The following is a 24315-nucleotide window of genomic DNA, read 5'->3' as shown; positions in this document are numbered from 1 at the left end:
ATCTCGTGTTTATAGAAATTTTTATATCGTAATATCCATTTCAATGAGAAATTAATATCGTTTTTGTTTCTTTTACATATTCAAACACATGTGCAAATTAATCATGTTTTGTTGCGTAAAAAACGTAAAAATTCCGTCTCCCGAATGGCAGAAAGTTTTCAACAAAATCTCTAGTGAAGCCTTAGTGGCGACAACTTAGATTGGCGGTGTCAATAAGGTATTAGTGACGCATTTGCATTAGCAGTGAATTTTCCGCTACTATTTCTCGAAAACTTTGTTCCATTTGAGGATATTAATTTATAGGGACATTTGAATTCCGTGGAAGTTCATGGAATCTAGTGGGTCAAAAGAGTCATTTTGATAATTTTCTCTAGTTTTGTATATATATGTTTGTATGTATGAATTTTGTTTCATAAACTTGTAGTACATTTAGTCTATTTATTTCAGATAGAACGTGATTTATATTTTTTTTAACATATATTGTTGGAAGTAATTTCAGACTCTAAGTCACAAGTCGGTGAATTTGAGGGACTAATATTGACAAGTTGGTCATAATTGGTTGTGTTTCCTAATTACATTATGTTTCCTAATTGTACTATAATTATAATAGGTAATGTCTTTGATAACAAGTTAGGTTAAGTCTATATAAACATGTCATGGTTAGACATTATAGATTGTAGTGGTGTGAGATGCAACCGAGTTAGGGTTCATCTAAGAGGCACACACGAGATGTAACCGAGTTAGGGTTCATCTATATGTAACCGAGTTAGGGTTCATCTAGATGTAACCGAGTTAGGGTTCATCAAGAGTCAAACCGAGTTAGGGTTTGAGGGTTTGTAATCAGTTTTTAGAGTGATATTTTCTGATTAATATAAACGCGAGTTATTCGTTTAATTTGTGTGTTGATTATCGATAAGGGACTTGAATTACAGTACTTGAATCGGTATCAGAGCCAAGTTCAAGAAATCGATAATCGAGTTAACTTTGATCGGCAGTGAGGCGGATCAACGGTATAGTGATTGGCGGCGATTGATGGCTTGAGAGGAGCTATCAATCGGAGAATATCGGACCAAGTTGGGTTTGTACCGATACATAGGAGCAGCGGTGTGGGTACTGTTACGGCGGCGCAACGATTAGGTTGTTCGTTCAGCAACATCTCAGAAACAAAGGGTTTCTAATCGGGATTCCGCTGTGGGAAAAAAAATCTTGCATCGGAAACTAGTTTCTATAGTGATATGGTTTTGTAATTAAAGTATATTATTAAAGGTGTGAGAAGTGAAAAGGGCAAAATATTTATGTGGTGACTACTGCTTCCTATCGTGAGGATAAAACAAAATTTAAAAAGTTTATTTTTTGGTTCACGAGGAGTTCAAGAAGGAAAAAAAAGGTGTTTTATTTTCTTTCTTTTGGTTCAACGGCTTGAACATTATTATAGGTTACATAAGACGGTTTGATCATTATTATTGGTTTTTATTTGTGTTGAACAGGACGGTTCAATTCAATGTTCATATTTTATTGGCTTAAACGAGTTAGGTATTAACCAGGGTTTGATATACTTTATTTTACGAGCAAGCGATTTCGGTTCTGAAAAGTTGTTCGGAATTGATTTGTTCATATTGTTCCGACGGACTGGAGCAAGGGGTTGGACAAGCGCGTTTAACTTGGAGTTCGATTTTACAAGGGTTAAACGAGTTATGTTTGGCCAGTCTATTGATTTAAACGATGTGCTTGTGGTTTGATTCAGAAACAGGAGATGATCAAGGAAGATTGTTGTCTGCTCGATTAGATGACCGAATCGTAACCAAAGGAGTGGTTATGCGTTTTCATACGACCGAATGAATGGTTGGGGACAGGGTCACAGAGGTAGTCGAGTTCGGGGGAGTCGAAGAACACATCTATGGATCAAGAAAAGTTCCGGGGATATCAAGGTGAAGATGGTTGTGAAAACCGAGAAGGTCAAGTTCATGGGTTAAATCAAACAAGGCAAAAGTGACATGCTCGGAGTTGAATGACCACTTATTTAGAGTCAGAAATTAGGGGGTGATTTTTGGAAGTAATTTCAGACTCTAAGTCACAAGTCGGTGAACTTGAGGGACTAATATTGACAAGCTGGTATAACTGGTTGTGTTTCCTAATTACATTATGTTTCCTAATTGTACTGTAATTATAATAGGTAATGCCTTTGATAACAAGTTAGGTTAAGTCTATATAAACATGTCATGGTTAGACATTATAGATTGTGGTGGTGTGAGATGCAACCGAGTTAGGGTTCATCCAAGAGGCACACACGAGATGTAACCGAGTTAGGGTTCATCTAGATGTAACCGAGTTAAAGAGTCAAACCGAGTTAGAGTTTGAGGGTTTGTAATCAGTTTTTAGAGTCATATTTTATTATTAATATAAACGCGAGTTATTCGTTTAGTTTGTGTGTTGATTATCGATATGGGACTTGAATTACGGGACTTGATATATCACTTGCATTTTTAAAACTAGTTAGAATCTAAATTAAATCATGTTATCTAAAAGAGTTAAGTACCAGTTTAGTACCTGTGGTTTGGCCAACTACGCAACTTTAATACATATTATTTATTTTGTGCAAATGGCTACCTCAGTTTCTTGCATTTTTAGTACTTCTTTTCTAACCCCGTCTATTTTTTCCGTTAAGTGAGAGATAATTTGGTAACTTCGTTATTTTCTTTGTCTTTTTCTTTTCTTTTGAACGCTTATATCTTGTAAACCCTAAATCCCGAAATCATAACATCAAAATCCAAATCCTAAATCCCCAAACCCTTTCTCCATATCATCATAGGGTTTAAATTTTTACGATATTTGGGGATTTAGGGTTTGAATTTTAATGTTATGATTTGGAGATTTAGGATTTACAAGATATAAGCATTTAAAAGAAAAGAAAATATCGAAGTTACCAAATTATCCCTAACTTAACGGAAAAATAGACGGGGTTAGAAAAAAGTACTAAAAATGCAAGTTTTTTGAAACTGAGGTAGCCATTTGCACAAAATAAAGAATAGGTACTAAAGTTACGTAGTTGGCCAAACCACATGCACTAAAATGGCACTTAACTCTATCTAAAAATGATATCTCCAGGAACAGAATACTCAAATCTCATTAAAAATAAACTATATCACTTGCACATATCGCTACTTCCTTGCATAATATGACATTTAAAATTTTAAAATACAAACACCGACTATCTTATATTACCCAAAACCCTTAGAACGACAATAAGCGAGACTTTGGCCGTGAATAACGAAATCCAGTAATTAAAAGTCAATTTTTTCATGACACTACTTATATAATCTTTTCCCCTTATTCATTCTAAGTCTCATCAAAATTTTTGTCACCCAGATCAATCTAAATGGACGGTGAACAACAAATCATTCGATCTAGTAGACAAGAAGAGCCTGATTATGCCGATAGTCTGGAACCCGGCTATTGCTTTTGTCCGACGGACTACGATCTCATCGTCCGCTATTTGAAAAAGAAGATACAAACTGGAAACCACTCTAAGTGCCGGTTACACGAGGTCAATCTTTACGACTACCATCCCCAAGAACTGTCTGGTTAGTAACAACTTCCCACCCTTTAATTAACATGTACATATGACCTTAAATAAGAGTATAATTAATCTTGATCGTTTCTTGTTTTGTATTTTTTTTCTTTTAACACAATTAATTTGAATGTTTTCTTGATGACAGAACGATACTTATCGCACGAAAACAAGTGGTACTTTCTGACATCTAGAGATAGAAAATATCCAAAAGGGGACTTACCTAACAGAAAAACCAAGAACTTTGGATCTTGGAAAGCATCACAGAGATATACAACGGTTTATAATAAAGCGAGAGAAGCGGTTGGAAGTAAAAGAAGCTTAGCTTATTATGATGACAAGGGGAAAAAGACGTCATGGCTAATGCATGAGTATACCACCAATGATCCGAATCTCCCTATCGGAAGCGATGGAAACAAGGTATGTATACGTGTGTAATTTCTTAACATGTCCGTCATATGATTATAGCATGGCCAACTTTCCTTGTTTTTGTAGCTAAGTGATTGTGTGTTGTGCGAAGTTTACAAGAAGGCGCCGGTGATGATCCTAACTGATAACAATAAACAGTCCAGAAAAATTCAGAACAGACGGAATCAAGAACAAAACCAAATTGATGATGAACCTCCAACTAGAAAACGAAGAGTATCGGCAGGTAATTTACCTAATGGACCAGAACACTTCCCAGACTCGACAATAGATGTTGAGATTGCTACACCAGTGAGGTTTATGTCTACAACGTATCAGCAATCACTTAACAACATTGATGGGTGTGATCAGCCATTTCCTCCTCAAACTTTACCGCAACCAGTTAACAACATTGATGGGAGTCGTCGGCCATTTCCTCCTAAGCCATCACAGCAACCTGTTGACAACATTATGCACATGAGAATAAACTCTAACCTTAGGAGGTCAGGTAGAGCAGTTGAAACTTTTGTTCAACAATTTGCAAGAGAACACGCTGGGCCTTATTCGGACAACAACGGTGGTGATAACACGATGGGAACGGATCCATATACACCGACTTCAACAGACAGCCTTGATGACCCTACTGATCCAATGACTTGGGTAAACAACTTTTTCGAAGATCTACCTCCGTGATTCTTGACAGACTTTCCGCATGAAGATCCAACTCTAGTGACTTGGCCAGAATGAAGATCCGTCTTCCGAGACACAGCCATACTTCGGCCTTGATCAAGATATTGGGTTTCTTGATGAACATGTTTTAAGATATCATTTGTCCAAACGTATTTCTTCATTTTGAAAATGTATTTGCATAACCAGCATCTAATTTGTTGATATACCTATGTCATAAATACTTTTTTAATGGGTGTTGATCTATTTCAATTCCTTAGAATGTTTCTCTTCAGATGGGTGGAATATTTGATTTTCTTGTTATTTTATGCTTTTTTACTTGGGAGCCTTCCCTACATATTGTTCGTTTAGCAATAAGGAAAGTGGGAAGCCTAATGTGTGGGAAGTATCCTCATGGTCACGTAATGTGGCTAAACAAGCCTTTGTGTTTCAAGACGTTGCTTGCAATCCAAACCGCACCCAAAGCATTATGTCGATAGTTTGGAATCCAGCTATCGCTTTTGTCCGTATTGAAGTTTAATCATAAACTTAGATAACTTATTAGCATAGTCAGTGCTTAGAATATAATAATAGGTAGTTCGTTCAAAAGTTGTAACTTAACGAAGACAAATTAAAAGATGTGTCACATCCCGTTATTGAACCCACGCGATGGTACCAGCTCCTATAAGAGGCCTCAATGGTCAACACTTTATATTTAATTTCATTTTCGTGTCGATCATCCAATGTGAGCGTTAGATTAAATTAGACGCAATTTAACTCGTGTAGCTCTCGAATAAATATCAATTCATAATCTTCCTTAAAAGTTGTATAGTATGATATTGTTTGGCAATCCTTCACGTAGGTGATAATTCTATCTGTTTTTACTTTGTGCTCGTGCTCTACATGACCACTTATCATTTAATGTGATAAGTGATATATATATATGGTAGGTCTTCTAGACCAATATTGAGATTTGGTTATTATTTTATATAAGGAAAAGACGCCAGAAAAGAAAGTTCTCCCAAAATTCTTTGTAAAGTTGATGTGAGTCGTTTGTTAATAATAAAGAACTCAAAAAGGGTAACAAAGTATATTAATTATATGCTTGAGCTTTTTATAAAGTTGAATATACAATTTTATATTTGTTACGCGTTGGTTAAAGCTTTCCAGTTGAATAGCCTCCACGCCATGGATTCATCTATAAATACCTGAGATTCTTAACATTCTTGCACATTCTTTTAACACCTTCTCCAAGTCCTCATAACACGAGAGAACGAGTCAATCCAAAACACAAATTTGTTAGCATCAGATCATCATTAATTTTCATAGAAATGGCCAAGGTAGAAACTTGTTCAGTTATTCAATTTGGTTATAACATTCTTGACCTCAATTTGTACAATTGATTGCTTATGCAGCAAAAGATTGTTGTGAAGATGGCAATGAACAACGAGAAGAAAAGCCGTAAGGCTCTGAAGATCGCTGTTGGTGTCCCGGGTAAGATGTTCAAAACATATTACTTATTCTTCCTTTACATAAGGTGAGATTTAAATCATCCGAAAAATTAACTAGACATGATTTGTGAATGGCTAAACAGGTGTGGAATCGGTGTCTTTCGTTGGTTCAGATAAAGATCAGATTGCATTGACCGGTGAGAAAATCGACTCAGTTGAATTAGCAACGTTGTTAAGGAAAAGTGCAGGTTACGCTGAGCTTGTTAGTGTTGGTTCGGTAGAGGAGAAGAAACCTGTTGCTCCTGCCAGTGCTGCCACAGGTCAGACACAAGCGCCCGTGTTGCCACCAATTTATACTCACCATTATAACTACAGTGTGCCGTATCATGTATACGAAGGCCCCTATAACAACGATCCCTCTTGCACAATCATGTGAGATTCATCAACTGATACAACTAGAGATCAAACCAGCTTATTATAAGTAATTTGATTCGGAATTTGTGTAATTGTAACATAATTTTGTCTGCATAAACATAAAATGAGGCTTCATGTCAATATTGTGATGTAACACAATTAACTTTATTTATTACTCTTACTTTCCTTTGGAAATGTCATTTCAAATTTTGTTTTCCAGCATGTTCGAGGAAACCCAACCTAATATTCCGGGATAAAACTAGTTTATTAAAGTGTTAGAGACCGATTTAAGATGGTCAATCTCAAGATTCTGCCTTATGTATTAACCAAACACTCCCGATATATCAGAGAAGTGAACGACACCTTGCTTCCAATTTACTGTATTTTCGTTACCTTGAATTTTAATCAAACAAACCATTTATAGGCTAATCAAATTAAGGAAACTACCAACTCTCCTAATAATAAGACACATTACCTAGAATTGGGAAATAATTTAATCAAACAAAGCAAACTGAAATTAACACTACCATGGTGCATGCATGAGAACATAGTTTGAGTTGCTCCATGAATTAGGAGCGTTGGTAGAATTGTATCATAGCTCAATTGTGTTAGTTAATCCCAATCTCGCTAATTCATTAGGGATTAGTTACTTTGTTAGAAAACTCACTTAGCCTAGAATGTAATCAATAGGTAGTTTGGGCAAAACTTGTAATTTAGCAAATAAAAACTAAGTGATGTGTCGCAAAGTTGCACCCCCTTGTTAAACCGACGCTGTGGTTGCCAAAACATCATTGGCGCCCATATATGAAAGGAATCACCGTCACCACTTCGTAATCATCATAATCACATTCAAATCGTTCAACAATCGTTTCCTTTATAGTATATATGTTTTTTTTTCTGAAATTGATGGGTTTGCAAATAAATAAGTGGTTTTAGCTAACAGACTTAATATTATGTGATTTTAGGTAAGTTTATATCTCAAAAAATAATTGATTATGGTAACACCTTATCAACCTTTCAAAGTGGTGGTCAATATCATCAAACTATGAACAGTCTTTCCAAAAAAAGGAAAATTGTTATATATCTCCTCTCATTATTTTACGCAAACTAAATAATGGAAGTTTCAAATATCGAAAATTTACGTGTGTATATATATGTGTGTATGTGTGTGCAGTCATTATAAGCGTTTTACAACTTATTCCAGTGATAAAAGCATGACCAAATTATGTAACTTGGGCAGTTTGTAGTTAGAACAAATATGAGTGGGTTTACTAGACCAATAAAATAGTGGATTAGTTTAATCCATATAACACTTATTATAGGAAAAGACGCCAGAAAAGAAAGGTCTTAAGGGTCAATGATAAATTCACAAACTTTTTGGTCAATCAAACTTTTATAAAGTTTAATTATGAAAGTCCTGGGGTTAATAATAAAGAATTCAAAAAAGGTAATGCCAGGGCAAACAAAATATTTTAATGTAATTTTTTTTAAATATGAATGTACGATTCATATACTATAAATTATAACTAATATGCTTCAGCTTTTTATAAAGTATAATGATTAGTTATAATATGTATTACGCGTTGGTTAAGCTTTCCATTAGGATGGCCTCCACGCCATGGATTCATCTATAAATACTGGATATTCTTAACGTTCTTCAAGTCCTCATAACTCGAGTGAGCAAGTCGATCCAAAACACACACGTGTTAGCATCAGATCATCATCAAGTTCATAGAAATGGCCAAGGTAGAAACCTATTCAGTTATTCAATTTGGTTATAACATTCTTGACCTCAATTTGTACAATGATTGCTTATGCAGCAAAAGATTGTTGTGAAGATGGCGGTGAACAACGAGAAGAAAAGCCGTAAGGCTCTGAAGATCGCTGTTGGTGTCCCGGGTAAGTTGTTCAAAACATATTACTTAATTTTCCTTACATATTAGTTTAGATTTAAATAATCTGAAAAGTTAACTAGTCAAGATTTGCGAATGGCTAAACAGGTGTGGAATCGATGTCTTTCGTTGGTTCAAATAAAGATCAGATTGCATTAACCGGTGAAGGAATTGACTCAGTTGCATTAGCAACGTTGTTAAGGAAAAGTTTAGGTTACACTGAGCTGGTTAGTGTTGGTTCGTGTAGGGGTATAGTACTAAACCCGGTTTTACGACCCTAAATTTATTATGTTTGGCTTATTTTATTATATGGACTAATACAATGTTATTGGGCTGAGGGGGTTTTGTGGAGGTAACCCTAACTGGGCTAGGCCCATTAGGGTACCATGATGGTGGCCATAAGACTCTCTATATAAGGAGGTCTCTACCTCCTTATTAAGGGGTCATGCTCAATAAGAGCCACCACCACTTTTTTATGTCTGTAAACAAGAGATCTTTTAGATTTCTTAGCAGTCACCTCCACACCCCCGAAAAACCATTGCAGGTCTCAAGCAGCCGAAGAAGAAGATCAAGACGTGGTTCGTTCATCACGAAAATCCGTGGAAACATCGTCATGGATCAGGTCAGATTCATTTCATGCTTCGACATTGGCGCCATCCGTGGGACGGCAACGAACTACCCTTCGATCTTCATCTCGGCTGTCAGATCTCTCCCAGGAAAAACCCAGATCCGGAAGTTTACAGAAAAAGGCTTCAAGGCTTGTTCTATTAAAGCTCAAAAAGATCCATAGATCTAAAAGAGGCTTCCAGATCTGTGCGAAAAGAAACTGCCGGACTCGAATGGTCAAGTCTCCGGATCTGTGATGGTTTTAAATCTGCTCCGAGCTTCAGATCTATCTAGATCTGATTTACAGATCTAGATCTAGATTACAGACCTGGATTTTAGGTTTAAAATTGCAGATCTAACTCTTAAATTGCAGATCCAGAAAGTATCAGATTTCCGCCGCCATGTACGCGCGCCCGCGGATTCTCACTCCGCAGCCATGCATGTGCCACCGCGGAAACCACCATGTGGGTTTTGCGCAAGAGACCTCCGCCATGCACGCGCACTCGCGAGTCACCACTCTATCGCCGTGCATGCGCGCATAGGCTACACGCCAAACTTAAAGGTTGGGAATCCTCATAATATCCCATATGGCTACGCGCCAAATTTAAAGGTTGGGAATCCTCATAATATCCCATCAGGCTACACGCCAAACTTAAAGGTTGGGAATCCTCATAATATCCCATATGGCTACGCGCCATGCTTAAAGGTTGGGAATCCTCATAATATCCCATATGGCTACGCGCCAAACTTAAAGGTTGGGAATCCTCATAATATCCCATATGGCTACGCGCCAAACTTAAAGGTTGGGAATCCTCATAATATCCCATATGGCTACGCGCCATACTTAAAGGTTGGGAATCCTCATAATATCCCATATGGCTACGCGCCATACTTAAAGGTTGGAAATCCTCATAATATCCCATATGGCTACACGCCATACTTAAAGGTTGGGAATACTTATAATATCCCATATGGCTACGCGCCACGCTTAAAGGTTGGGAATCCTCATAATATCCCATATGGCTACGCGCCATGCTTAAAGGTTGGGAATTCTCATAAACCCATCAGGCCAAGCGCCAAACTTAAAGGTTGGGAATCCTCATAAACCCATACGGCTTCGCGCCGAATACAAAACCGAACGCGGCTCCGCTCCGTTCAACATGCACACCACCATGATGCTTGAGCGCAGTCGCATATCACATGCTCATGCACCACATATGCTCACGCATATTACATATGCTTACGCATCACATGCTCTCACATATCACAGTCTACGCGCACGCGCATGCAACATCTGCGCATGGCGCATGACACAAAGTCTACGCGCACGCGCATGCAACATCTGCGCGTGGCGCGGGACATAAAGTAGCTCGTAAGTGGCCTCACGCGCAAGCTTTATTATTCTTATAGCTCGTAAGCCGCAACTCGCGCAAGCTCAATTATTATTATAGCTCGTAAGTCGCCTCACGCGCAAGCTTCATTATTATCATAGCTCGTAAGCCGCAACTCGCGCAAGCTCCATTATTATTATAGCTCGTAAGTCGCCTCACGCGCAAGCGTCATTATTCTTATAGCTCGTAAGTCGCCTCACGCGCAAGCTTTATGTTTCTTACAGCTCATAAGTCACCTCGCGCGCAAGCTTCATTATTATTATAGCTCGTAAGCCGCAACTCGCGCCAGCTTCATTATTATTACAGCTCATAAGTCGTCTCGCGCGCAAGATTTATTATTCTTATAACTCGTAAGTCGCCTCGCGTGCAGTTTTTATTATTCTTATAGCTCGTAAGTCGCCTTACGCGCAAGCTTTATTATTCTTATAGCTCGTAAGCCACAACTCGCGCAAGCTCAATTATTATTATAGCTCGTAAGTCGCCTCACGCGCAAGCTTCATTATTATCATAGCTCGTAAGCCGCAACTCGCGCATGCTCCATTATTATTATAGCTCGTAAGTCGCCTCACGCGCAAGCTTCATTATTCTTATAGCTCGTAAGTCGCCTCACGCGCAAGCTTTGTGTTTCTTACAGCTCAGAAGTCGCCTTGCGCGCAAGCTTCATTATTATTATAGCTCGTAAGCCGCAACTCGCGCCAGCTTCATTATTATTACAGCTCATAAGTCGCCTCGCGCGCAAGCTTTATTATTCTTATAGCTCGTAAGTCGCCTTACGCGCAGGCTTTATTATTCTCATAACTCGTAAGCTGCCTTGCGCGCAAGTTATGTTATATTATTATCAAGATGCGCGCTCCATCTTTTAACAGGCCTCGCGCCACTATGATGCGTGCTATATCTGATTTATGACAGGGCACCATCATTATCATAAGGACCGCAACATGTCACCATCATGAGGAAAACCTCCCAAAACTCAAAGACAATAAAGACAAGGCCAAAGAAAAGGGAAAAAACCGCCCTATGACCTAACACACCTCATAAAGTCCAGCGCTCCACCTAGACGCTTGCGCGCCCAGGAGCAACGCTGGACTTGGGGGCTTGTAGGGGTATGGTACTAAACTCGGTTTTACGACCCTAAATTTATTATGTTTGGCTTATTTTATTATATGGACTAATACAATGTTATTGGGCTGAGGGGTTTTGTGGAGGTAACCCTAACTGGGCTAGGCCCATTAGGGTACCATGATGGTGGCCATGAGACTCTCTATATAAGGAGGTCTCCACCTCCTTATTAAGGGGTCATGCTCAATAAGAGCCACCACCACTTTTTTATGTCTGTAAACAAGAGATCTTTTAGATTTCTTAGCAGTCACCTCCACACCCCCGAAAAACCATTGCAGGTCTCAAGCAGCCGAAGAAGAAGATCAAGACGTGGTTCGTTCATCACGAAAATCCGTGGAAACATCGTCATGGATCAGGTCAGATTCATTTCATGCTTCGACATTGGCGCCATCCGTGGGACGGCAACGAACTACCCTTCGATCTTCATCTCGGCTGTCAGATCTCTCCCAGGAAAAACCCAGATCCGGAAGTTTACAGAAAAAGGCTTCAAGGCTTGTTCTATTAAAGCTCAAAAAGATCCATAGATCTAAAAGAGGCTTCCAGATCTGTGCGAAAAGAAACTGCCGGACTCGAATGGTCAAGTCTCCGGATCTGTGATGGTTTTAAATCTGCTCCGAGCTTCAGATCTATCTAGATCTGATTTACAGATCTAGATCTAGATTACAGACCTGGATTTTAGGTTTAAAATTGCAGATCTAACTCTTAAATTGCAGATCCAGAAAGTATCAGATTTCCGCCGCCATGTACGCGCGCCCGCGGATTCTCACTCCGCAGCCATGCATGTGCCACCGCGGAAACCACCATGTGGGTTTTGCGCAAGAGACCTCCGCCATGCACGCGCACTCGCGAGTCACCACTCTATCGCCGTGCATGCGCGCATAGGCTACACGCCAAACTTAAAGGTTGGGAATCCTCATAATATCCCATATGGCTACGCGCCAAATTTAAAGGTTGGGAATCCTCATAATATCCCATCAGGCTACACGCCAAACTTAAAGGTTGGGAATCCTCATAATATCCCATATGGCTACGCGCCATGCTTAAAGGTTGGGAATCCTCATAATATCCCATATGGCTACGCGCCAAACTTAAAGGTTGGGAATCCTCATAATATCCCATATGGCTACGCGCCAAACTTAAAGGTTGGGAATCCTCATAATATCCCATATGGCTACGCGCCATACTTAAAGGTTGGGAATCCTCATAATATCCCATATGGCTACGCGCCATACTTAAAGGTTGGAAATCCTCATAATATCCCATATGGCTACACGCCATACTTAAAGGTTGGGAATACTTATAATATCCCATATGGCTACGCGCCACGCTTAAAGGTTGGGAATCCTCATAATATCCCATATGGCTACGCGCCATGCTTAAAGGTTGGGAATTCTCATAAACCCATCAGGCCAAGCGCCAAACTTAAAGGTTGGGAATCCTCATAAACCCATACGGCTTCGCGCCGAATACAAAACCGAACGCGGCTCCGCTCCGTTCAACATGCACACCACCATGATGCTTGAGCGCAGTCGCATATCACATGCTCATGCACCACATATGCTCACGCATATTACATATGCTTACGCATCACATGCTCTCACATATCACAGTCTACGCGCACGCGCATGCAACATCTGCGCATGGCGCATGACACAAAGTCTACGCGCACGCGCATGCAACATCTGCGCGTGGCGCGGGACATAAAGTAGCTCGTAAGTGGCCTCACGCGCAAGCTTTATTATTCTTATAGCTCGTAAGCCGCAACTCGCGCAAGCTCAATTATTATTATAGCTCGTAAGTCGCCTCACGCGCAAGCTTCATTATTATCATAGCTCGTAAGCCGCAACTCGCGCAAGCTCCATTATTATTATAGCTCGTAAGTCGCCTCACGCGCAAGCGTCATTATTCTTATAGCTCGTAAGTCGCCTCACGCGCAAGCTTTATGTTTCTTACAGCTCATAAGTCACCTCGCGCGCAAGCTTCATTATTATTATAGCTCGTAAGCCGCAACTCGCGCCAGCTTCATTATTATTACAGCTCATAAGTCGTCTCGCGCGCAAGCTTTATTATTCTTATAACTCGTAAGTCGCCTCGCGTGCAGTTTTTATTATTCTTATAGCTCGTAAGTCGCCTTACGCGCAAGCTTTATTATTCTTATAGCTCGTAAGCCACAACTCGCGCAAGCTCAATTATTATTATAGCTCGTAAGTCGCCTCACGCGCAAGCTTCATTATTATCATAGCTCGTAAGCCGCAACTCGCGCATGCTCCATTATTATTATAGCTCGTAAGTCGCCTCACGCGCAAGCTTCATTATTCTTATAGCTCGTAAGTCGCCTCACGCGCAAGCTTTGTGTTTCTTACAGCTCAGAAGTCGCCTTGCGCGCAAGCTTCATTATTATTATAGCTCGTAAGCCGCAACTCGCGCCAGCTTCATTATTATTACAGCTCATAAGTCGCCTCGCGCGCAAGCTTTATTATTCTTATAGCTCGTAAGTCGCCTTACGCGCAGGCTTTATTATTCTCATAACTCGTAAGCTGCCTTGCGCGCAAGTTATGTTATATTATTATCAAGATGCGCGCTCCATCTTTTAACAGGCCTCGCGCCACTATGATGCGTGCTATATCTGATTTATGACAGGGCACCATCATTATCATAAGGACCGCAACATGTCACCATCATGAGGAAAACCTCCCAAAACTCAAAGACAATAAAGACAAGGCCAAAGAAAAGGGAAAAAACCGCCCTATGACCTAACACACCTCATAAAGTCCAGCGCTCCACCTAGACGCTTGCGCGCCCAGGAGCAACGCTGGACTTGGGGGCTTGTAGGGGTATGGTACTAAACTCGGTTTTACGACCCTAAATTTATTATGTTTGGCTTATTTTATTATATGGACTAATACAATGTTATTGGGCTGAGGGGTTTTGTGGAGGTAACCCTAACTGGGCTAGGCCCATTAGGGTACCATGATGGTGGCCATGAGACTCTCTATATAAGGAGGTCTCCACCTCCTTATTAAGGGGTCATGCTCAATAAGAGCCACCACCACTTTTTTATGTCTGTAAACAAGAGATCTTTTAGATTTCTTAGCAGTCACCTCCACACCCCCGAAAAACCATTGCAGGTCTCAAGCAGCCGAAGAAGAAGATCAAGACGTGGTTCGTTCATCTCGAAAATCCGTGGAAACATCGTCATGGTTCAGGTCAGATTCATTTCATCCTTCGACAGTTCGGTAGAGGAGAAGAAACCGGCTGCTCCTGCCAGTGCTGTTGCGAGTCAGACACAACCGCCCATGTGTGTGCCGTATCATGTATACGAAGGCCGCTATAACGACGATCCCTCAGCTTGCTCTATCATGTGAGAATTAACTCATCAAAACATAGAGAATTTCGGTTGCTTACAATACAGATGCTTCATGCTTGAAGAAACATGGATCTACTCCCCTTAACGGGTCCTAGATCCGATGAGCCAACAGGGTAGGATACGGTTAACTGCTGATACGACACGCCTTGATCTTCCTCTCCGGTTGCTCAGATCTGTCATAGAAAAGTGGGGGAGTGGAGGTGACTGCTAAGAGAATGAACTCTTGTTTACAGACACAAAAATATGTGCGAGCCAAGGGTCCAAGGCCCTTTTCATGTATGATAAAGGCTCCTTATATAGGGACTCCATGGCTACCATCATGAACCCTAACCTTTATTGGGCCAGGCCCGGTTAGGGGTTACCTCCACAAACCCCGGCCCAATAATAATTAGTAGACAATAATAATAATAATGTAATAAACATAATATATTATGTAATAAATAAAAGGTCGTACCGGGTTTGACGTACCCTACACCTACAAGTCCCCAGTCCAGTGCTTCTCCCGGGTGTGCAAGCGGTTTGGTGAAGTGTTAGACTTATAAGGAATGCTCAGGAGTGAGGAGTAGTGCTTTTTTGACCCAATGCTTTCTATATGGACCTTTTTGCATGTGCGTCTACTTTGTTTCGGGTTGTAAAAGTTTTTAAATCATGATGGCGATTTTGGCGCGTGGGCCTTTTTATCATAAGATGACACGTGGCCATACGGGTGTATTATAAGGTTCTCATCATCAATTTGGGCCGTACCCATGTGGGTTTTTTTACAAGGGTCCCAAACCTTTATGTTTGGCGTTAGCCGTTAGGGCTGGCGTTGGCGTTTAGCCGTAACCACTGGCGTTGGCGTTAGCCTGTAGCCGTGGCATTGGCGTTAGCCTGTAGCCGTGGCGTTGGAATTAGCCTGTTATTTGGACGTCCTCCATCCAAAGATGACAAGCTTGTCACTTTCGGCGCGCACATCGGGTATAATAGGATGTCTTCCATCCTCAGGCGAATTATGAGGTGTGCCCAACCTTATATTTGGATGTCTTCCACCGCGCTAATGTAGTGGTGATATACCATGATAGTCCCCCAGTTCATTGCTGCTAAATAATGTTAGTAGCATTGAACTTGTAATAATAAACTTGTTATTAATGTTTTCAATCACATGCGCGGATGAGTATGAACAACTTTTTATATCATGACAAAAATGATATTTGTTGATTTAATATGCTACATGAGATTAAATAATTTCTCATAGTCATTATTTACTAATAATCGTTTTAAAGATTTGGTGATACTCACGTTTATTAGTAAAGTCTATGACATCTCCATTTCATTTCATAAACTATTATGCAATATTAGTTTATTAATAAAAATGGAAATTGTGTCAAGACATGACTTGAGTCTCCGCGCGTTTTATAACGGTGTGTTGTTTAAAATATGAAGAGATTCACTTACATTGTTGAGAGGATTCCACGCCTATGACGCGAGACATCCTTGTTTTGTTTTTGTAGACCATAAAAAATGTCTCAAAACTGGAGGGGTTGATGTGAAACTTTAGGAATTAATTCCCAATCTTCCCACATGCTACGGATCATGTCTAATGAGTGTTAGCTTGAATATTTAATGATTTCATTTGCCTCCTATCGCTTCCCCATCGAATAATTTGATTACACCATCAATATGTCTGACGGCTTGTACAAATTGAATTAAGGCCTTCACTGGAATTTGTGTGTTTGAGAAGATGACGAGGACGACATAACACCATGGAGTGATAACGCAAGTTACCCGCGGTGATCAGTTTTCTTTGTGACCTGCGGAAGCCGAGTTTGACACGCGGTTGTTCGGAGTTCATTCCTCTCGAACATGTAAGTGATCCGCGGTTTGCCTGCAAGGGCTTTCGATTGACCCGCGAATGTTCCGGTTAAGTTTTATACTTGATCCGCGTGGCGGAAGTGACCCGCCGGAACTTGCACGGAACTTTTTTGTTGATCCGCGGAAGCTAGAAGATATTACCGCGGAAGCCATAAATGACCCGCCATTGTTTTGTTTGGAGTTTTTCACGGGTCCACGGAAGCTGAAAACGACCCGCCATTGTCTTCCTCGGAGTTTTTTAGGTGATCCGCGGGAGCTAGAGGATATGACCGCGGAAGCCATAAATGACCCGTCATTGTTTTGATTGGAGCTTTTCACGGGTCCGCGGAAGCTAAAAACTGCCATTGTCTTCCTCGGAGTTTTTTTAGGTGATCCGCGGTGACGTGTTGACGGAAACCAACATGCAGGCAGCTAGGCGGTTTTTCTTAAGAAGGTATTGTCGTCATTTCTCAGCCTTCTCTTTTATGTGGAAAAGACAAACCACTTCTTTCTTTTATACTTGGAAACTTGAAGCTCCTAGAATTAACTTTTTAGATTGTGCAAATTGGTCCATAATTAGTCTAGATCTGTACAGAGTAGACTTTGAGTTGCATTAAATTTATTGATAGGTTTAGATCTTGTTTATAGACCATCATATATATGATTCCAAAGATGAGGGACCATTATGAAAGTTGAGAATTAATTCACTTTCTTGGAAATCCTTTTCACGTGCACATGTTGCATTTTTGCGACATGCGATTGTCTAGCCGAAGCTTCTCACTAGGGCCCATGGTGGCCAGATTTGATCCGCGGTTGCTCGTTAGTGATCCGCCAAAGCTTTTTCGCGGCCCGCAGAAGCCAAAAATTGGTCCGCCAGTGCATGCATGAAACCGCGAAAAGCATAATTAACTCATCGGAGTTTGTATGTTGCTGCAGGGAATGCATGCGGGTGAGGTTGTCCAGCCAGAGCTTCGCGGGATAGTCCGAGGCTGATGTTATGGAGGTCGCGCGATACTTACTGCGGAAGGCAAAATGACCCGTTTGGAGTCTTGCTCGCGACAACAGCTTTTTTATTATGTCTACTAGAGACATGTCCACTTGAGACTAAAGCGCCCGGATGACCCGCCGTTATGTAGTGTGGTTGATATGCCGGAGCTATGTGCGTTTGCTAATCACAGTATAATTGTATTGAATGGCCTGCAAACGCATTTATGCGCGTTTGAACATGGAGAATGTAGACGTTGTGCTTTCTGCTCACCATGATATCTCATAGTGCAATTGGCACCAGGTGACTTGTGTAACAAGTAACCTTTCACATCGAAAACATATCTAAAAGCTTCACCAAACGATCTGCAGTTGCCTTCGAACAACTTCTGCTGATAAAATAAACTAAAATCCACCCCCAAAGTCTTCAAATCCCGAAAGGGTGAACACCGATTCTCCAACTCCTCTAGAAACAACGAGAGCAGATGAACAACAGATGAGTAAATCGTAAGTGATTTCACGTTGCATAAAACCTCAAACACCATTATAAGATCATCAAACAGTGTCCTCTCTTCAAGTTTCTTGCAAAATCCATTGTACTTGATAATCGCCGTTTCAAGAACAGGGAGACCGAGTGTAACTTCAAACCGTGGGAAATTATTCCCCCGAAACTCGAAGTATTCAAGGTTTGGAGTGGTAAGATTACATCGGTTGACATATTTACTGTAGTACACAATTGTTAACTCCAAAAGACACGGAGCGTGTACCTTCAAAGTGTTTCCATCTGTTTGAAGATGACAACAAACCAACTTTAACTTCTTTAACGCGGGAAACCCTGAAAACGGATCAAGATCCGTAATTATCACCCTTTTGAGATACAAATTTGCTAGATTTTTGAACGATCCAGATCTTGGTCCAAAAAACGAGCAACACATGGGTTCGAGGCTGTCAAGCTTCAACCTTTTTAACGAATCCCATGAAGCAAGCGACATGTTCGGCCAACTCGTGTCTTTTCTAGCCCGGATAATATTTGCATCGAGTTCTTCAACACCTTCCTTAACCGCGTAATCAAAAACCTTTTTCAAGATCTTGGCACTGCATATTCCACTGCGTGTGAAGCTTAGTTTAACCAACTGAGTCGACCGACGAACAGATGACGCAGCGTAAACGAATTTATCGAAATTATTGAGTTTTTTAAACCTATAGGAACTGAATTTGAGAAAAGGAACATAAGTCCATTTAGAAGACCATGTTTTCGACAACAACGAGGTTTTAAACGCTTGTTCGGTTTCAAGAGATGAAAGAATTCGAAACTGTAGGTCTTCTGGTAATGCCTTAAGCCTATCATTGTTGTGTTGGTTTCTTGTTGTTCTTCATGTAATCTTTTCACCAAGGTTTTGGTTTCTTGTTCTTCACGTAATCTTTTGATCGCCATTCTTGTATGTAGTTATGAAAATATGTGATTATAGTCGGAGATGAAGATTAAATCAAGATATATTGATTTGTTTGACGGTGTATTTTGAACTTACCATATATATGTCTTAGGTAAGTAATTAAATTTATTACAACTTACCGACTTACCGTGTATATTTTTATTATATGATTTATGAATGTAAATCATAAAGTAACAAAATAGTTTCAAAATTCAAAATATGAATGAATTTTCAGTTTGTTATGATCGTGTTATTAGTGTTGTATCAAATATTAATGATTCAAGGAAACCCATCCCGGAAAAGATTAACTCGATGGGCAGCCGACGGAAACCCATCCCGGAAAAGATTCAAGGTCGTTTAACAAAGTTTTTTGTCTCAAAATTGCCGAAGAAGTGCAGCGGTAACAATTTGGCTGATTTCGTTCGACAACATGGGGAGATTTTCGACTTGTATATTGCGAGGAAACGGGATAGATTTGGTAACAGGTTTGGTTTTGTAACCATGTTGGATGTGAAAGACAAACAAGAGATGGTGAGAATTCTTGTGCTATTCGTATGGGTGACTATTGGTTACACTACAAAAAAAATGTCGTATAGTGACATACAAAAAGTGTCATTAAATAACAAAAAATTGCCACTAAAGTCCCGAATAAGAATGTGCGGCAGACAAATAAAGTGTCATTAGAAGCGGTGACGCTAAAGCCTTTTAGAGGCACTTTTTAGTTGTGTCGCACAAACTTTTTAAGCTTTTAGTGGCACTTTTTTTTTCCAATAAAAATATATTTTGTGGCAAAAATTTTGCGTCACTAATCATTTGTAGGTAAATTTCATACTAATTTTAGTGATAGAATTTCTATTAATCATTTATAGTATAAAATAAGAATAAAACCATAAAATGTAAAAACAAAATATTGTTACTTTAATTAAAAGTTCAATCGTCTTAAACTTATTCCAAATGTTTACAAACAATTTCCAATAAGTGTCAAACTAAGTTATCAAACATATAAACACAAAACGAACAAATGTTGCAAGATTAACTAGCAAAGCACTCATCGCTTCCAATGTGGTTTCTAGTCAGTCATCTATTGTTACTTTGTCACTTGTTCTCCCTAGAAAAGTAGAAGGCATCCCCAGGTTCATCAGCATGTTTAGCACTTGTCTTAACCGAGTCCCTTCTTACAAGTGTTGCAACACCATCTCTACCACCTTCCATTGTTTCCTATCAATCTGGATTATATAATTCTATGTTCACAAAATAAATTCAATACAATGTAGCTTACGGTAAGATAATTCCTAGAGTAAGATCATCTCCTGTATTTTCAAAAACTCTTCACATAAGCATCAAATTGAGCAAAATCAAATATTAAAAATTAGCATCACCAAAATTATATAGAACAATAACTAACTCGTATATTTAGATAAAGGCGCCCAAAGTAAAACTCAGCATATAAACCTTCTAAATGCACTTTGGTTTAGGATTTGAAGTATTACTACAATGACAATTAACACATAATACATAAATAAAATTGTTGAGAAACCATTAACTCATACATTTACAAACCTTGAACTTTCTCTAGCGGGCTTGTCACACAGATTACTAGAGCTGAGAAATATTCATGACGCCGAAGATTAATGTTTGTCATTTTGCCACACTTTGAGGATCATATTCATAATAGCCTCTAGAAGACTTCAGCTTGCTCACACTAAAATCTCCGTAACACCATCAAAAGCAACTAAGCAATAGAAAAAATAATTAAAATTTCATTATCACAAACACCAAAATTTATTAAAATGTTTTAAAACACATTTCGTACACCTAAAACCGATGAGCTACAGTGAAAAGAAGTTTTCTCATCTCGTTCTTTGATAGGCCAAGCTCTTTGCTAAAAGACTATGTGGGCCTTCATCCTTACAAAACAAATATACAAGAATTATATATTTTACTACTTTTTAAACATATACGTTGACATAGTGGTGCGCATGAAACCAAAATAACCAATGTTAATCGAATGAACCAAACCCAAAAGGGAACGTTTGTGTTTATTTTCTTCACACCATTAAGTAAATTTAAGTGTAAAACGATAAAACCTTTAAAAAAGGGTCACACAAATCATGTTACTAAAAAATTATTACATGGACAAACCCTGAATTGTCGAACCAGTGTTTAAGAAAAAGATTCTTGCAATTATCATGAGGCCAGATGCAGTAAATAGTATGAAGAGAATGACTATTATATGGCATAACTAATTTGGTTCTAACCTTGATTTATTGTAATGGAGCATGCATTATTTTCATCTAATGATCCTTTCGACCACCACCATAAACTGTCTCAATGCACCAACCAAAAAACAAAGGCACATAATATGGGGTCTGATTTATACAGCATGTGCATTATTAAAAAAAATATATGTCAAACTAAAAATAAATTAAATTAAAAGTCAAAAACTCACCACAAAATTTTTCATAGATGAGAAACTGCAGGATGAATAGTTCTTGCCTACACAAAATAAAATTATACAGTTATCAAATCACCATAGTCAAAACTAGTAAAAAAACATGAACTCCAGTCTTTGGATTTCAAGCAATTACTCGATTAGGGTTGTGAATCTGTCAAGTTAAGGCGATTTGTGATTTAAAGCTAACACTATTAGGATGAAGAATATGTAGCTTAATTAGGATGTGTCGAACCTGTTGAATCAATTAGGATAACGAGACCATTGTGAGACTAAATTAGATTGTGAGGGTCGTCGAATGCCTTACCAATTGATCATGAGAGGACTTCACTGATTCCGGAAAGAAGAGGTCGTTGAAAAAAACTTTGGCGGCTCGGGATTAGGGTTTCTCGAGACATAAGAATGACTTCATCAACTAGTATTCAACTGGGTGATTTACAAAGGAGCGGGACATCAATAATTTTTTGGAGAAACAACGAGGGAAATTTGCAAATTCGAGCGGATATATTCAAACTCGGGTGAAAATATTTTATACTGAATTTTCGAAGGAGATAAATTTTTAATTTTAAAATTTCGTCTTTACTCGTTGGCTTATGTTTTATGATCAAAATAACTAGACTTTACTCATCAATTATCACTAACATTTAGTTATCAGAATCATATTTATTTGGATATAAAATGATTTTGAAAATTACTTTAAATATTTCATTGTCAAATTTTTTGGTTATAGTAAAATAATTCTCGTTTTATAATTACTCAATAAGTGATCATAACAATTTCATAAGAATTTTAAATGTCACTAAAAATGTGTCATGACAAATACAAAGTGACGTTAAAAATATAAATTAGTGACACATAATTTAAATGCCACTAAAACGTTTGTCAAACAAATATAGTATTCTCAAAGTGCCATTAAAAGTCTAAATTAGTGGCACAGAAAACAAAATGTCATTAAAAGTGTGTGTCGCTAAATGGCTTTTTATTTGCTTTTTATTTGTAGTGTTAAGAGCAAATGTAGCAAGGTTCACATTGGAATATGGTGAAATTAACATTGGTTACAAGGCTACCAATGACACACACGGTGGTTCTAAAAAGAAAGATGGGACAGATTTTTCTTCCGATAAGGGTATGACTACAATGTTCAATTTGGATGGAAGATCCTTTAAGGAGGCGCTCACCGGAAGGCTTGATTCTGTCAGGAAGTACCGGGTGGTTGTTGTTGAGGACCGGGTTAATGAGTATAAGAGTCTACATGGGAGAGCCTTATTGCGAAGATGATTGATTTGGACACCTTAAAAACATCAAAATCATTCAAAAGGAATTGCATCATGTCGAAGGTAAGGTTCAATATTTAGGTTGTATGATGGTGATGATATCCTATGAGGAAAAGGACTCGGCAGCAACAGCGTTTGAAGCGTCCAAAGAGATTATTGGGAAATTAACGTCTGTCTATGTTTGGGAGGGCCAGACTTTGGGTTATGAACGTCTTGCATGGCTAAAGTTACAGGGGTTACCTCTTCAATTGCTTGCAAGTGAAGTTATAGACAAGGTGAGTGAGGTGTTTGGGATGATTCGGACCTATCTTACGAGTACATTGGAGTGTTAACAGGCGATGTTAAGCGGATGGCAGAGTAGATTATACTTCAATGGCGCGACAAGAGTTTTCAGGTTTGGGTGTCGGAGGAGAGGGAGACTGGGACGTGTCGGAGGAGGTTGACGGCGAGGGAATGGATGTTGATAATTGTGTAGCAGAGGCTGAGGGTGGAATCAAAGGTGGCGACGGTGATGATCCGGAGGATGGTGTCGAAGCTGACGTGGCCGGCCAGAAGGGTAACGGTTCCGTTAGTTCGGAAACGGAAGGCTCTTTAATGCAGAATATTGACCCTTCCGTAATTGTTGGGAATTTAAAGGAAGGTATTAATGAGGAGGTTTTTATTTTCGGAGACAAATTTGATTTTGATAAAGTGGAGGTTCATGAGTTTCTAGAAGACTTAATTTGCAATGTGAACAAACGTAAAAAGAAACAGGTTTTCTCAGGTGTGGGCCGACCCAGCCCAAGCTACTCTAGTAGCTTAGAAAAGAATAAGATAGGGAAAAAGCCCAAAGGTGTTGACCCTTTTGGACTAGATTAACTTCTTGGGCTTAATGAGGAAGGGATTCAAATTCAAGAGGATTATGATGGTGGAGCTCAGAGGATTATGATGAGGGGCATGCTTTGGGAACAGAGGAAGAGGAGGGTCGGTCTTCGGTCGGAAAGGGGTTTCCTTTATCCTCGGGTAACAGTGATTTTAATGCAGAGAGTGTCATTGAGGCGGAGACACAAGCGACAATTGTAGTGGGTGTTAAGCTAGGCGCTCAAGTTGAGGTCTGTGAAGATTTCATTAAGGAGAATATTGCTAAGGAAGGTGTACAAGCAGGTTTGGAATGAATATTTTATCCTTAAATACTAAAGGTGTTGGGGTTGTTGGGAAAGATAATTGGGTTAAAAAGTTAAAGGAGGAAAATGGTGTGTCTGTTATTGCATTGCAGGAGACTTTGTGTATTCATGTTAATAATTTTAAACCTAATCGATTTTGGGGTAGAAAAAATTTGAATGGGAAGGTGTTGACTCATTAGGCAGATCTGGGGTTTGTTGATGGTGTGGGACCCTAGTGTTGTTTTGAAAGATTGCTCTGTTAAATATCAGAACTTCATGCTTGTGTTTGGTCGCCTTAAAGAAGATGACACCAAGTTAAAT

At 39.3% G+C, this 24315-nt stretch overlaps 1 protein-coding gene across 1 annotated transcript; it reads right to left on the bottom strand.

Moving 5' to 3' along the window:
- Positions 1-17881: 17881 nt before the first annotated feature.
- On the bottom strand, positions 17882-19128 carry LOC143558278 (uncharacterized). The gene is made up of 2 exons (XM_077047136.1): positions 19028-19128; positions 17882-18902 (listed from the first exon to the last, which is right to left on the bottom strand). The coding sequence occupies exons 1-2, from the start codon at positions 19126-19128 to the stop codon at positions 17882-17884; spliced, it is 1122 nt and encodes a 373-aa protein (XP_076903251.1).
- Positions 19129-24315: the final 5187 nt, after the last annotated feature.

Source organism: Bidens hawaiensis, unplaced genomic scaffold (assembly GCF_021521415.1).
Source record: "Bidens hawaiensis isolate Kalapana, Puna unplaced genomic scaffold, B.hawaiensis_p1.1 tig00019386_1, whole genome shotgun sequence".
Taxonomy (NCBI): domain Eukaryota; kingdom Viridiplantae; phylum Streptophyta; class Magnoliopsida; order Asterales; family Asteraceae; genus Bidens; species Bidens hawaiensis.
This window is presented reverse-complemented; position numbering and strand designations above follow the sequence as displayed.